This window comes from Chrysochloris asiatica, unplaced genomic scaffold (assembly GCF_000296735.1).
Source record: "Chrysochloris asiatica unplaced genomic scaffold, ChrAsi1.0 scaffold00069, whole genome shotgun sequence".
NCBI classification, from domain to species: domain Eukaryota; kingdom Metazoa; phylum Chordata; class Mammalia; order Afrosoricida; family Chrysochloridae; genus Chrysochloris; species Chrysochloris asiatica.
The window spans coordinates 10203515-10215186 of record NW_006408587.1 but is presented as its reverse complement, the minus strand read 5'-3'; the positions used below and the strand labels follow the sequence as shown (position 1 = coordinate 10215186).

Sequence of the window (11672 nt, the reverse complement as noted above, 5' to 3'; positions counted from 1 at the left end):
ACTACCAGCTGCTCCGCGGGAGAAAGATGAGGCTTTCTACTCCCGTAAAGATTTACACCCTCGGAAACCCTGTACAGGGTCGCTATGGGTCGGTTCCGACTCCACGGCACATAACAACAACAACAACAACAATACTCTGTTAAGAAAAAAATTATAATATGTAACAATATGAAAAACACTATCTCAGATTTAAAAAATATGTATATATGTATATATGTCTATGTAGATTTAAATCTAGAAAGTTAAAAAGCAAATACAATGAAATAAAAGTGGTTATCTCTGAAAAAAAGTATCTTCTTAGATGTCTCCCTTTTTAACTCCTCCACATCAAGCAGTCACTAGGCTTCACCTCCTACTTGGTGCCTTAGCCAGTGTCCTGGTTCAGACCTCTCTCCTGATGGCTCTACCTTCCATCTTTTCTCTCTTCACATCATCTTCATATCAGAGTAACGTGTCCTCGTCTCACTGGCTAGAACCACTTTCAGAGTCCCCACAGTTTAAAGAAAAAGGCACTCAGAGTGCATGACACACATGACTCTCCACAACATATGCAATTTGGGCACAACTCCCACATTTCTTTCCCATATGCTAGGTTCATCCAGAAGGATTCATAATGGATGTCAATGCCAGTTTTACAAGAATCTTCCCCACGAGAATGTGGAGCTATGAGCAGCTTGACTGTCCATGGCAAACTTTCAACCTAAGAGCAGAGAAATATATATATGTCCACAAACCAACAACACTGGGCATGCTGTCATTCTCTGATACCCAGCCAAAGAGAAAATGAGCAAGCACTATACACAAGGAATCCAAAGATGGACCATTAAGAAGAGACCCAAGACCACACCTAGGTCTATAATACTGTGGCTAGACCAAGCAAATCCCTTAAGAAACAGGGGACTGGAGCCCAACAAAGGCCCACACTTGAAAGCACAAATTATAATTCTCAGTCAGTAATTATTCAGTAACTCCATACAAATGATTGCTCATGCTTGTCTCACTAAAATATTTGATTTTAAAATTAAAAAATTCTGTTTACGTATAACAAGGTGAATGCAACAAAGGAGATTTTGGGTTCTCTGATTACCAGAGCCTTCTTCCTTGATAACCTGTCTCCCAGAGGATGAGTAGACAGTCCTAAATTTCAGGAGAGTTCAGGCTCCCAAACCCAGCTGTCCCTCAGATCAACAATGTGACTGAAGCAGCTCTTGCTTCTTAATGGCAGCAAAGACAAAAGGAAAAGGCCTCCCTTAGCAAGAAGATGGGAAATCGTCTAATGATTCTGACTCAGCTCGAGGCAGGGATGATGTGATTAAACAGCACTCAGACTCCGGTGAAGGAGACATTCTGTTTTTGCTCAGACTCCTCTGCTTGAATCCAATTGTCTCTCAAGCACTTATCCCTTTCAAGTGGCACAGACACACTAAATACTATTCCCTTCTACACAGAGGCATAGGTAAGACAGGTAGGGCATGTGCACTGGGTGCCACTTGAAGGGACACCACTGAGCAGTCTCTATTAATTGTTGCAGCTTCCACAGTCAGATATGAGAGATCATTCAGCAAATTAAAAAGAATATTTGACAGCCTTCATGGGTCAAGACAGATTGTGGGGTCTCGCTTTGCTGAGTGTAGAAACACTGAAAAAAAGTGACTCTGGGCACATCATAGATGAATTTTCATCAGTGAAAGCAAGGAAGGTGCCACTGTAATTTTCATGTATTTCCATAAAGTGTTAACTAAAAGATAAATGAGCTTGACTTGTATTTTTGAGCTGATATTATATAGTAAAGTTATCTAAAAGATGGGTGCCAGATATTTGGAGAGAAGGGTGCAATTTCACTGTTTGCCATGGGTACTAGTTCTGGAGATATGCCTTTGCCTCGACATGGTAATGGCTGTTTCATGTTCACACGGTGCCTTTGGGAAAAGGTGTCTCAGACCAGGCTACATCCAAGACCATACTTTTGCTCCTATATCTCTTTCCAAGGTCTACTGAGACGTAAGAAGGCTGAATAAGAAGGTGCTGTTGATGACTCAAGGGCTACAGCCAGAAATGAAAGTAGAGTCAGGACCCTGTGAAAACCAAATCCTTATTTCAAACACCAGCCCTCACTGATTTCCTTCAGAAGTTGTTATTTGAGCACCAGAGGCACTGCTGCTGATGTGCACAAAGAGTGCTATCTATGCACCATGAGTTAGACCTGTGGCAACGCCGCACCCTGTGGTTTGAGCTATGCTCTAGATTCAATAAGTCTATACAGGTTCAGCTTCAAGCATTTCATCAATCACTTCCGAGGAAGGACTGGAAATCAGTCCTCTAGCACACAGCAGACAGAGAGTAATCAGAGGAACTCACCCGCACAAGGTCCATTTCTTGGCTGTTCTCCATGAAGGTCCAGATCTTGGGGCTGAGTTCTTGCCACATGCCTTCCAGATCATGGAACACAGCCAATTCCTGAAAGGTCTTATTCACCTAGAGTCAGGTGGGAAGCAAGGGGCAGAAGAGAATGGAAAGAGAGGCACAGACAATAAGTAATTCAGTTGTTTCCTGAAAAGATGCCCTATCACAATAGTCCTTTCTCAGTGCTCCTTCATCCCCAAGACCTGCCTGCCTGTGGCTAAAATTCAAATCATCAAGACAGGGGAGCTGAGCTTCAACAGTCTGAATCAGGCTTGGGGTTCTCACTCTGACAATCCCAGAAGAACCATGAGTATGTCTAGCACATTCCATCTAAAACCACCTTTACTTTTTTGCCTCTAATTCTGAAAGGATTATGAGGAGGGAGTCTTAAGCCCAGGGAACTTACCTCTGCCATAACCTGCCTTGTGGCTGGAGTGTCTGGTGTATACAAGATCTTCCCTACAAGCAGAGGTTTGAGAGCTTTCCAAATAATGCGTGAAAGAGGACTGGACTCCAAATTCTTCATCAAATCATTGCAATAAGGGGCTACAGAGAAAGGGAGAGACATAAACTCATACATACATGTGGTCATATACTCAAAGAAGGCCAGGCAGAAAGGTGGGACAGACAAGGACATTGGGGTCAGCTATAGAGTCTTGAGTTCAAATCCCAGCGGTATCACTGAACACATATTATATAAGAAATGTTCCTGATACGCAAGCATTTATTGTCATTGTTGTTATTACTTTTACCATTGATTTAAATTTTTATTATAAAGCTTACCTCAGTGGTTATAATAATTTTTAAAAGCTCAGCGTTTCACCCCTTATTACTCTGAAACCCACCTTCCAGAAAACAGGGAAGAGTGGTATTCAATCATGAACATGACTATGCACCTCTGAGATGCACCGTTCAAAGACAGGGGACAATTAGATACCAAACAGTCTCTCCTCCAGGAGTTTAGAATCTGGTAGGCAGACAGACAGCTATACATCCAATGCTGCTAGAGAGATTGATTACAGGAAGTATGATGTCCTGTGGGCATCCTTCCTGGCGGAGGTGACACAGAGCAGAAGCTAGAACTAAGGTGTGTATGAGGCCAGGGCGTGGGCCAGCAGAGACACTCACTTGTAGAATTGTCATAGAAGGTGCCAGCATCTTCTTCAGTACCATTGCCCCCGAAAAGAGCTTTGTAGTTGTTATCCTCATACCAGTTGAGGGACTTGATCTTCAGTCCCCCACCCTCGGGGTGGCCACAAACAATTCGGGACACGGCCTGGTATATCTGGGTGGAGGAGCTGGAGCTGTTCACGTTGGTTAGAAACATCACCTCTTGCCGCATGTCACTCCAGCTCCTCATGCTGAGCAGCTGGTATCAGGGATGGGAGGAAAAAGAGAGAGAAGGGGGAGAGAGGTATAAGGCAAAGGGCAGGAATAGAGAGGAGAAAGAAATATCTTATTATCTTCATCTCTTACAAGCTACATCCCAGAACAGATTTTGCTTGACAACAGTTTCTTGAAACCTTGAGGCAGGCTCTCTAGAACCTTGCTTCTCAGTGTACGATCCAGGGGCCAGCAGCCACACCCGGGAGCTTGTTTGAAATGAAGGAACCGCATATGCATTTTAACAAGAAGCTCACGCGATTCCTGTGCATGTTAAAGTTCGAGACTCACAGTCTAGAAGTTAATGGATTTTCCCCAGGGATAGGTTTTATTTTATTTTTCTGGGGTTATCCTCTGGTTTGTAGAAAAGACTGTTTTCTCTGAACAGCTATGTCTGAGTGTACGGTGACACTGGGAACTGCTCCCATCTGGATCACTAGGGCTTAAACTTCCATATGAAAATATGGAACCCACTTGCTTCTTAGGAAAAAAACACTTTGTATGAAGTCTCCTCTTCCGGTGTCGGTTAAGTTTCACATAATGAAAAAAAGCATGAAAGCAAGGGCCGGAATTTACATCGCAGCTATGTTTTACATTAGCGTACAGGCCCAATTTCTCATGAAGGTGATGATACCAAAACAGTGTGATGAGGAGCCAATCGCACACTGTACCTGCCAGTGTCCTGCCCAGGGGAGTCCCTGATGAGGACAACTAGAAGCCACAGGAAAAAGCGGACACGCCTGAGAGTTACATTCCGCTAGCAGCAATGGCAGTGCTTTGTCTCACACTCCAGCCAGCTCCTTCGTGGAGTTTGTAAACCAATTGTTTTGATTGTTGAGTATTTATAAAGCACTTTGTATTTTCAAGCATTTCACAATAAATCATTAATACATCTCCACATTCCTTGACCTGTCACTGCAGGTTCTCACCACCTGGGAAGACTGAGCTGTGAAAAGTGCTACCCTACGTACACCCTGGAGAAGACCAGGATTCGGACTCCTGTGCTAGTTCGACAGTCCAGAGATGGAGCCGGGCATTCAGAACAAGTCAAATGTCACAAAGACTCCTCCCTCCAAAAACAAAGCAACCCTTATACTTTATAAGAATCCAATTAGGTGGATAGCTTTTATCTTTATCTTTTTCACAAGCTGTATAAATACACAGACAGGCAGGAGAGAGGCAACCAGATTCCTTTTCCTTTTGTTAGGTTGACAGAAGAGATTAGGTGATTTTTCAGCAATTAGTGAAAATCCCTCACTTCTCTTTCCACCAGTTACATTACCACCATCATCTGTCAGCCTCCCAATCAATAAAAAAAATTTTTTTCATATAAAACAAGCACATCTTTGGATAGAAACATCATAAAGTACTGAGTGATTTCAAACTTCAGACTCTTCCCTGCAAACACTTGCTCATTCTTCTAGACTGCTTAGCTTACTCTCCAGTCTGCCTCCAGGAAGTGCCCACAGCCTCACAGGAAGGAGGTGGCCATGCCATCCTCCGGTCCTATATCCCTAGACTCCAGGAAAGACTCGCCCATGAAATGTACTTGATAATCATTTGCTGAGCAAGTGATGGATACTGTTTCTCTGCCTTCTCAGCTCACTGTGATAGCTTCCTGGCTGATGTTCCCACTTCCTCTCTGGTCCCTAACCTAATCTCTTCTCAATTCCATAGCCAGAGTCCAAACAGTCTATAAAATCTAGGTCACATCATGTCCCTCTCTGCTCCAAACCCTCTGTTGGCTTCTATCTCACTCACTGTAAGTCCCACATCCCTACCAGGCCTGCATGGTCCTCACCTCCTGGCTCTATGACCTCCTCTTACTGCCTGCTCCACTTCCACTCTCAGTCCAGCTACACTAGCCTCCTACCTGGTCTTGAAACGTGATCCTGTCACATAAGTGTCTTTGTGCTTGGAGTGTCTTTTTGTTATCATGGCCATGCCATCATTTCCTTCAGCTCTCTGTTCAAATATCACCTTATTAAAGAAAACTTCCTTAATCATCTCCTTTAAAAGAGCGGCCCACGCTCTCCTTTACCCTACTCATATGGGTTTTTTCCTAGCATGTATGCCTGCTGCCACGTTACACACTTATCTGTGTATTTCTGTCTCCTGCCCCATGCGAGTCTCAAAAAAGTAGAGAAGTTGGTTTGTTCACTGCTAAGCCCCAGCATCTAGCAATGCCAGGCACTTAGTAACGCTGGGTGTTTAACAGAGATACTGCCTGCCTGCCACCCCTGCTTCCTCAATCTCTCCAGGCACAACTTTTTTGTCACCCAGGTAAGAAACTCGGTCCTCTTTCCACTCCATTGCCAGACCCTGTTGATTCATACTTTCTTTCTTTAAAGACTCTCTTGTCCATTGCAGTTAACACGTATGACAAAAAGTGAGCTGTAGAAGCAAAAACATGAGCTTTGGCATCCAACAATCCTGGGTGACTGTAGGCAAATTGCTTAACTGCTCTGAACCTTGGTGTCATTGGTAAAATGGGCAGATAACATTCACCTCACATTTGTCGTATGAACTATACAAGCAAAGTGGGTAAAACTGCCTGAACCAGAATAACCTCTCACAAAATGTCCACTTCCTCTTCTTTTCAAGAGTCTGTGCTTTGGTCAAAACAATCAACTCTCTTTCCAAGAGCTGACCAAATAAACAAGTACACTGATGTGCCTTTTCCTATTTGTCCCATAGAAACAGCTAGTTAGACAAAGAGTGACTCAAGGTCCAAGTGGCTGGGGGTGTCCTGCTGAGAGGAGTGGGTGGTCCTTTCTTGCGTTAAATTATGGTACAAACAGGGCACAAGGAAGCAGCTGCCAAAGAAAATGTATATCTTGCTCAGTTGGAGAGTTTCCGCTACATCAGCAACAGGACTATCACATGCTTTCAATTATATATTTTTCATCCCAGACAAAAGGCAGGCCCAGGGATATAAGAGGAAACAGATGTAGCTAGACCCTGAGTTTAGAGGCAGCCTCGTCTGTTACAGTCCATACTTTGCTGTCTCAGAGGCCAGAAACAAAAGAGGGGGAGGGAGGCGGTGTGGGGACCCGACAGAGCAGTACAGAGCACATCCATTTCATCTGACAGGAATGCTGAGGGTCTCACACCCCACAGAGACACTGCAACTGACTTGCAGTCACAGTTTCTGTTTCTTTTTCCGCCTGCTGGAAGAGCCCCAGGTGGCCCAGCTTCTCTACCTAGCACAAAGTCACCGGCGTTCAAAACCTAACTAACAAGTGCAAGGCTGGAAGAAAGCTTCTACAGAAGAGAGACAAGAAAGGCAAGCCTCTAAGTCAGAAACACATGAACAGAATTAAAAGAAAGAAGAGAAGATATGCAGTAATGTGTCAACAGTTGTTGTTGTTAAGTGCCCTTGAGTCAATTCCAACTCAGAGTGACCTTATATAAGGCTTCCAAGGCTTTAAATTTTTGTGAAAGCAGAGAGCCTCAACTTTCTCTCACGGAGCAGCTGGTGGGCAGCTCAAGAAGACAAAGTCAGTATTATAATAAAATATAGCAGACCTGGAGCTAAAAAAACAAAAGGGAAGAGCATGCTCAGCATTTCTCAAGCTGACAAAACTGAAGAAAAAAGTCAAGCCTTGACTTGCAGTACTGAAGGATTCTATGGGCAAAATATTCAGTGATGCAGAAAGCATCAGAAGGAGATGGAAGAACTATACATAGTCATTGTACCAAAAAGAAATGGTTGATGTTTAACCATTTCAAGAGATAGCATATGATCAAGAACCAGTGGTACTGAAGGAAGAAGTCCAAGGTGCACTGAAGGCACTGGCAAAGAACAAGGTTCTGAGAATTGATGGACTAGAAATTGAAATATTTCAACAAACTGATGCAGCACTAGAAGTACTCAATCATCGATGTCAAGCAATTTGGAAGACAGCTATCTGGCCAACTAATTGGAAGACATCCATATTTGTGCTCATTCCAAAGAGAGGTGACCTAACTATGAGGAAATAATTAATATTGCATGCACATAAAATTATGCTAAAGAAATTCAAAAACGGCTGCCACAGTACATTGACAGGGAACTGCCAAAGGTTCAAGTCAAATTCAGATGAGGATGCTGATGTCAGATGGATCTTGGCTGAAAGCATATATGCAGATGCGAGAACTCTGCTTGCAGAAAGTGAAGAGCATTTAAAATACTTATGAAGATCAAAGGCGACCACAGCCTTAGGTATGGGTTGCACCTCAATGTAAAGGAAACAAAAATCCTCACCACTGAACCAATTAATAACATCAAAATAAATGGAGAAAATATTGAAATTGCCAAAGACTTCATTTTGCTTGACTCAACCATCAACACTCAGGGAAACAACAGTCAAGAAATCAAACGACATACTGTATTGTGCAAATCTGCCACACAAGACTTCTTTTAAAATATTCAAGAGCAAAGATGTCAGTTTGAGGACTACGAAGTGCCTGACACAAGCCATGTATTTTCAATAACTTAATACGTACGTGAAAGTTAGACAATAAATAAAGAAGACTGTAGAAGAATTGATGCATTTGAGTTATGGTGTTGGGGGAGAATATTATAAATACCGTAGACCACCAAAAGAACAAACAAATCGGTGTTGGAAGAAGTACAGCCAGAAGCCAGGATGGCCCAGACTTTGTCTCTCATACTTCAGATGTATTATCAAGAGTGGTCCGTAGCAGCAACAATGGGTTCAAACATAACAATTGTGAAGATGGTACAGGACCAGGCGATATTTCATTCTCCTGAGTTAGAACCGACTGGATGCTATATAACTACAACAACAAATGCTTCCCTGATACTGGATGACAAGCACATATTATTACATCATCACTGCATTATTTCATTTGCTAACTTGGTCACAACTTTCTTTTGAATATAGTGTAATCACAGCCAGTGGTTTGAACTGGGAAATTCATATCTTTACTCAGTTTTTCATTAACTATCAAATGTTTAGAGATTTTATATTCTGATCTTCCATATATCGTAATATGTCTCAAAAGTATTGTTACGTCAGAAGATCTATGAAAAGAGGTTAATCATTATGTTGCTTAGAATTTCCCAAAGTTTTTCTTTTAATTTTTAAGAAATATTTTATTGTGATTTGAGAGATTTACAGATCATGTTTTACAGTCAGCAAATCATATAGTTTGCTTCATTATGCAGTCTGCAAACCTCCCCCCCCATGTAAAATCAGTTACCACTATTTCCCTGTTTACATAAACTCTAACACTCCTTCCTGCATCCCATTACCTTCATTTTACTCTGCCAACCTCTGTCTTGTTGTATATTGCCTCACTCATGTTAACCTGTCTACACTATTGTTATTAAGTACCGTGGAGTTGGTTCTGACTCATAGTGACCTTGCACAGGGTTTCCAAGGCTGCAAATCTTTATGAGAGCAGAAAGCCTCATCTTTCTCCCGCAGAACAGCTGGTAGTTTCGAACTGCCGACCCTGAAGTTAGCTGCCCAATTCGTAACCACTACGCTACCATTTCCCCTTCTCTCCCATCCCTGTAACCATAATAGAATGTTAATTTTAGGAAAACGTTTGATTAGCTTTTCAAAATCGTGCTCGCTCAATGTTTGTCCATTTGTGACTGATGGATCTCATTCAACATAATGTCTTCAAGGTGCTGAAAACTCTTCATTAAAATATTTCTGTATCAAATTAATGGAAAAAGAAAAAAAAAACAAAACCACACTGATGTTTAGAATGTGCATAGTTCTAAAATGAATAAAGACATCCACCTCGTATATACAATTCAAAAAACAAAAAACAAAAAAAAAGAGTGGTCAGTCCCTGGAGAAGGACATCATGCTTGGTAAAGTGGAGGGTCAGTGAAAAAGAGGAAGAGCCCCAATGAGACGGAGTGGCATAGTGGCAGCAACAGTGAGCTCACGCATATCAACGATTCTGAATTTAGTGCTAGATCGGGCAGTGTTTCGTTCTGCTATTATGCATAAAGTCACAATGAGTTGGTACCAACTTGACAGCACCTACCAACAATAACATGCTTAAAAACTGATTTTCCATTTTATGTCATATTCAAATCAAGAAGACCCTGTAAATACAACTGCTTCTTTGGTGTCCAAATGATAGGCTGACACTGACTTAAACAAACTCAGAGAAAACAGAAAATGATGATGGATAGTCAATGTTCTGGTGCCCAAAAGATACAACTTACCTCTTGTGCTAGAGTCCCAAGACTATTCAGCAAAGTTTTCGTGGCTTCAACCAGCTCCTTGCTCGTAAGGGAAGATGTGGAGTTTAATTCTACCTGGAATGAGAAAAGATAACTTTAATTTCTGAGTTGAAATATACACCTAAAATCTCTACTGAAAATAAGCAAGGTAATTAAAACCATTCAGTCTTGAGTTTAAAAAAAGAAAAAAACCTACCCCAAACCAAAAGAAAGGACATTACAATATTCTAACTGAATATCTGTATGTGTTTTCTTCAGATAAAAAATACTAATACTTGGATTATTTCTCTTAAATATATTATTTTGTTGTTGTTAAATGCCATCGAGTCAGTTCTGACTCATAGTGACCCTGTATAGGATTTTCACACTGAGCTTGAAGTCCAGTGTATTAATCCACAGTGCCACACCAGGACTCCTTAAATGTACATATGAATATATATTTTAAATGAGTTAATATGCAATTGAAAAAAATTGTGTGTGTGTGAGTATGTATCCACTGCAACTCTGACCACAAATTCTTACAACTAGCTACAGTTCTATAAGACCCAAGGTGGGAATGCTCTTCAGAAACAAGTTTGTGATGGTTCACAAGTAAAGAAGAAAACATTTAAGGCTGCTAAAAATAAGGTGAAAGGAGTTCTCTCACTCTCGTTACTACTTTTTCTAATAATGAAAATTTAGTATACATTGCTTATTTATATAACCTGGTTTTAAACAAAGTTTTCGCTCTACTAATGTATGTGCAGGTATCCCCCACTTTTCTAAAGTTTTCTTTCTTCCTCTTTGCTTTTACCAAAGTTTCACATTAGAGTACCTGTTTTGTCTAATAGAAAGAAACTCAGAGGGTTTTGGTTTTTATGGAAAAAGTCAAAAGGGAAAGTATCCTTTGGCGTTTGTTTTGCTGTGAGCCATTAAAGAGGCAGCATGCCCCAAAGCAGCAAGAGTGGTGTTCCCAAGCTCCTTCCCCAGCGACTACACTCAGCATCTCTGCAGCTTTGAACCATGTCTATGACCACTGAGGTAGTGTGGTATTGGAGGCTCTATGCTTTAGTTCGTATGATTGGGTACATCATTTTTTCATCTGGAAATGCTCAAGAATGTCCCCATATAGATCAGTTGGCCGTTGCTCCTTCACTTTACACTAGTTCAGGTTAAGAAAGGTTTCATAGGAATGAATATTCAACTTTTGGGTAGCGGGGGAGAAAACTGTATTAAGTTGGTGTTCTAAGCCACCTAATTGTACAACAAATACACAAAAATTATTCATTAGGCCCAGAGAAAATGTATATTAGGGCAGAAAGTCTAGGCTAAAAAAGATCAAAAAACAACATACAAACTCAAGGCTAGAATGGCTACAACTCAGTCTCAGATTTGATTCTGAGTTTCCAAACTTCCAGAGAAAAAAAAGACATGAGTTAGTCTAATTGTTTTCATTTGTCATATGAATGGAGAGGTGGTGGGGGTGGGGGTTGGGGGTGGGAGAGATTTTTGGGAAAATCTAGCTTTCTTTGGTGTTTCTATCACCATTGCTTTTATTCCATTTCAGGAGCTTTGGTAGCGTAGTGGTTACGAATCGGGCTGTGAACCTTAAGGTCAGTGGTTCGAAACTACCAGCCGCTCCGCGGGAGAAAGATGAGGCTTTCTACTCCCGTAAAGATTTACACCCTCGGAA

The 11672-nt window shown here is 41.5% G+C and overlaps 1 protein-coding gene across 2 annotated transcripts in view; it reads right to left on the bottom strand.

The window, feature by feature from the left end:
* The window catches only part of ABCA1 (ATP-binding cassette, sub-family A (ABC1), member 1), a 125761-nt gene that overhangs the window by 60619 nt on the left and 53470 nt on the right, over positions 1 to 11672 (bottom strand). Inside the window, exons 7-10 of one of the 2 annotated variants that reach the window (XM_006864701.1) lie at positions 9983 to 10071; positions 3532 to 3772; positions 2810 to 2949; positions 2359 to 2475 (exon numbers count right to left, since the gene is read on the bottom strand). In XM_006864701.1, the coding sequence (XP_006864763.1) occupies positions 2359 to 2475; positions 2810 to 2949; positions 3532 to 3772; positions 9983 to 10071 (587 nt within the window). Of the gene's footprint in view, positions 1 to 2358; positions 2476 to 2809; positions 2950 to 3531; positions 3773 to 9982; positions 10076 to 11672 lie in introns of both variants that reach the window. The other variant, XM_006864702.1, reaches the window with a different exon arrangement.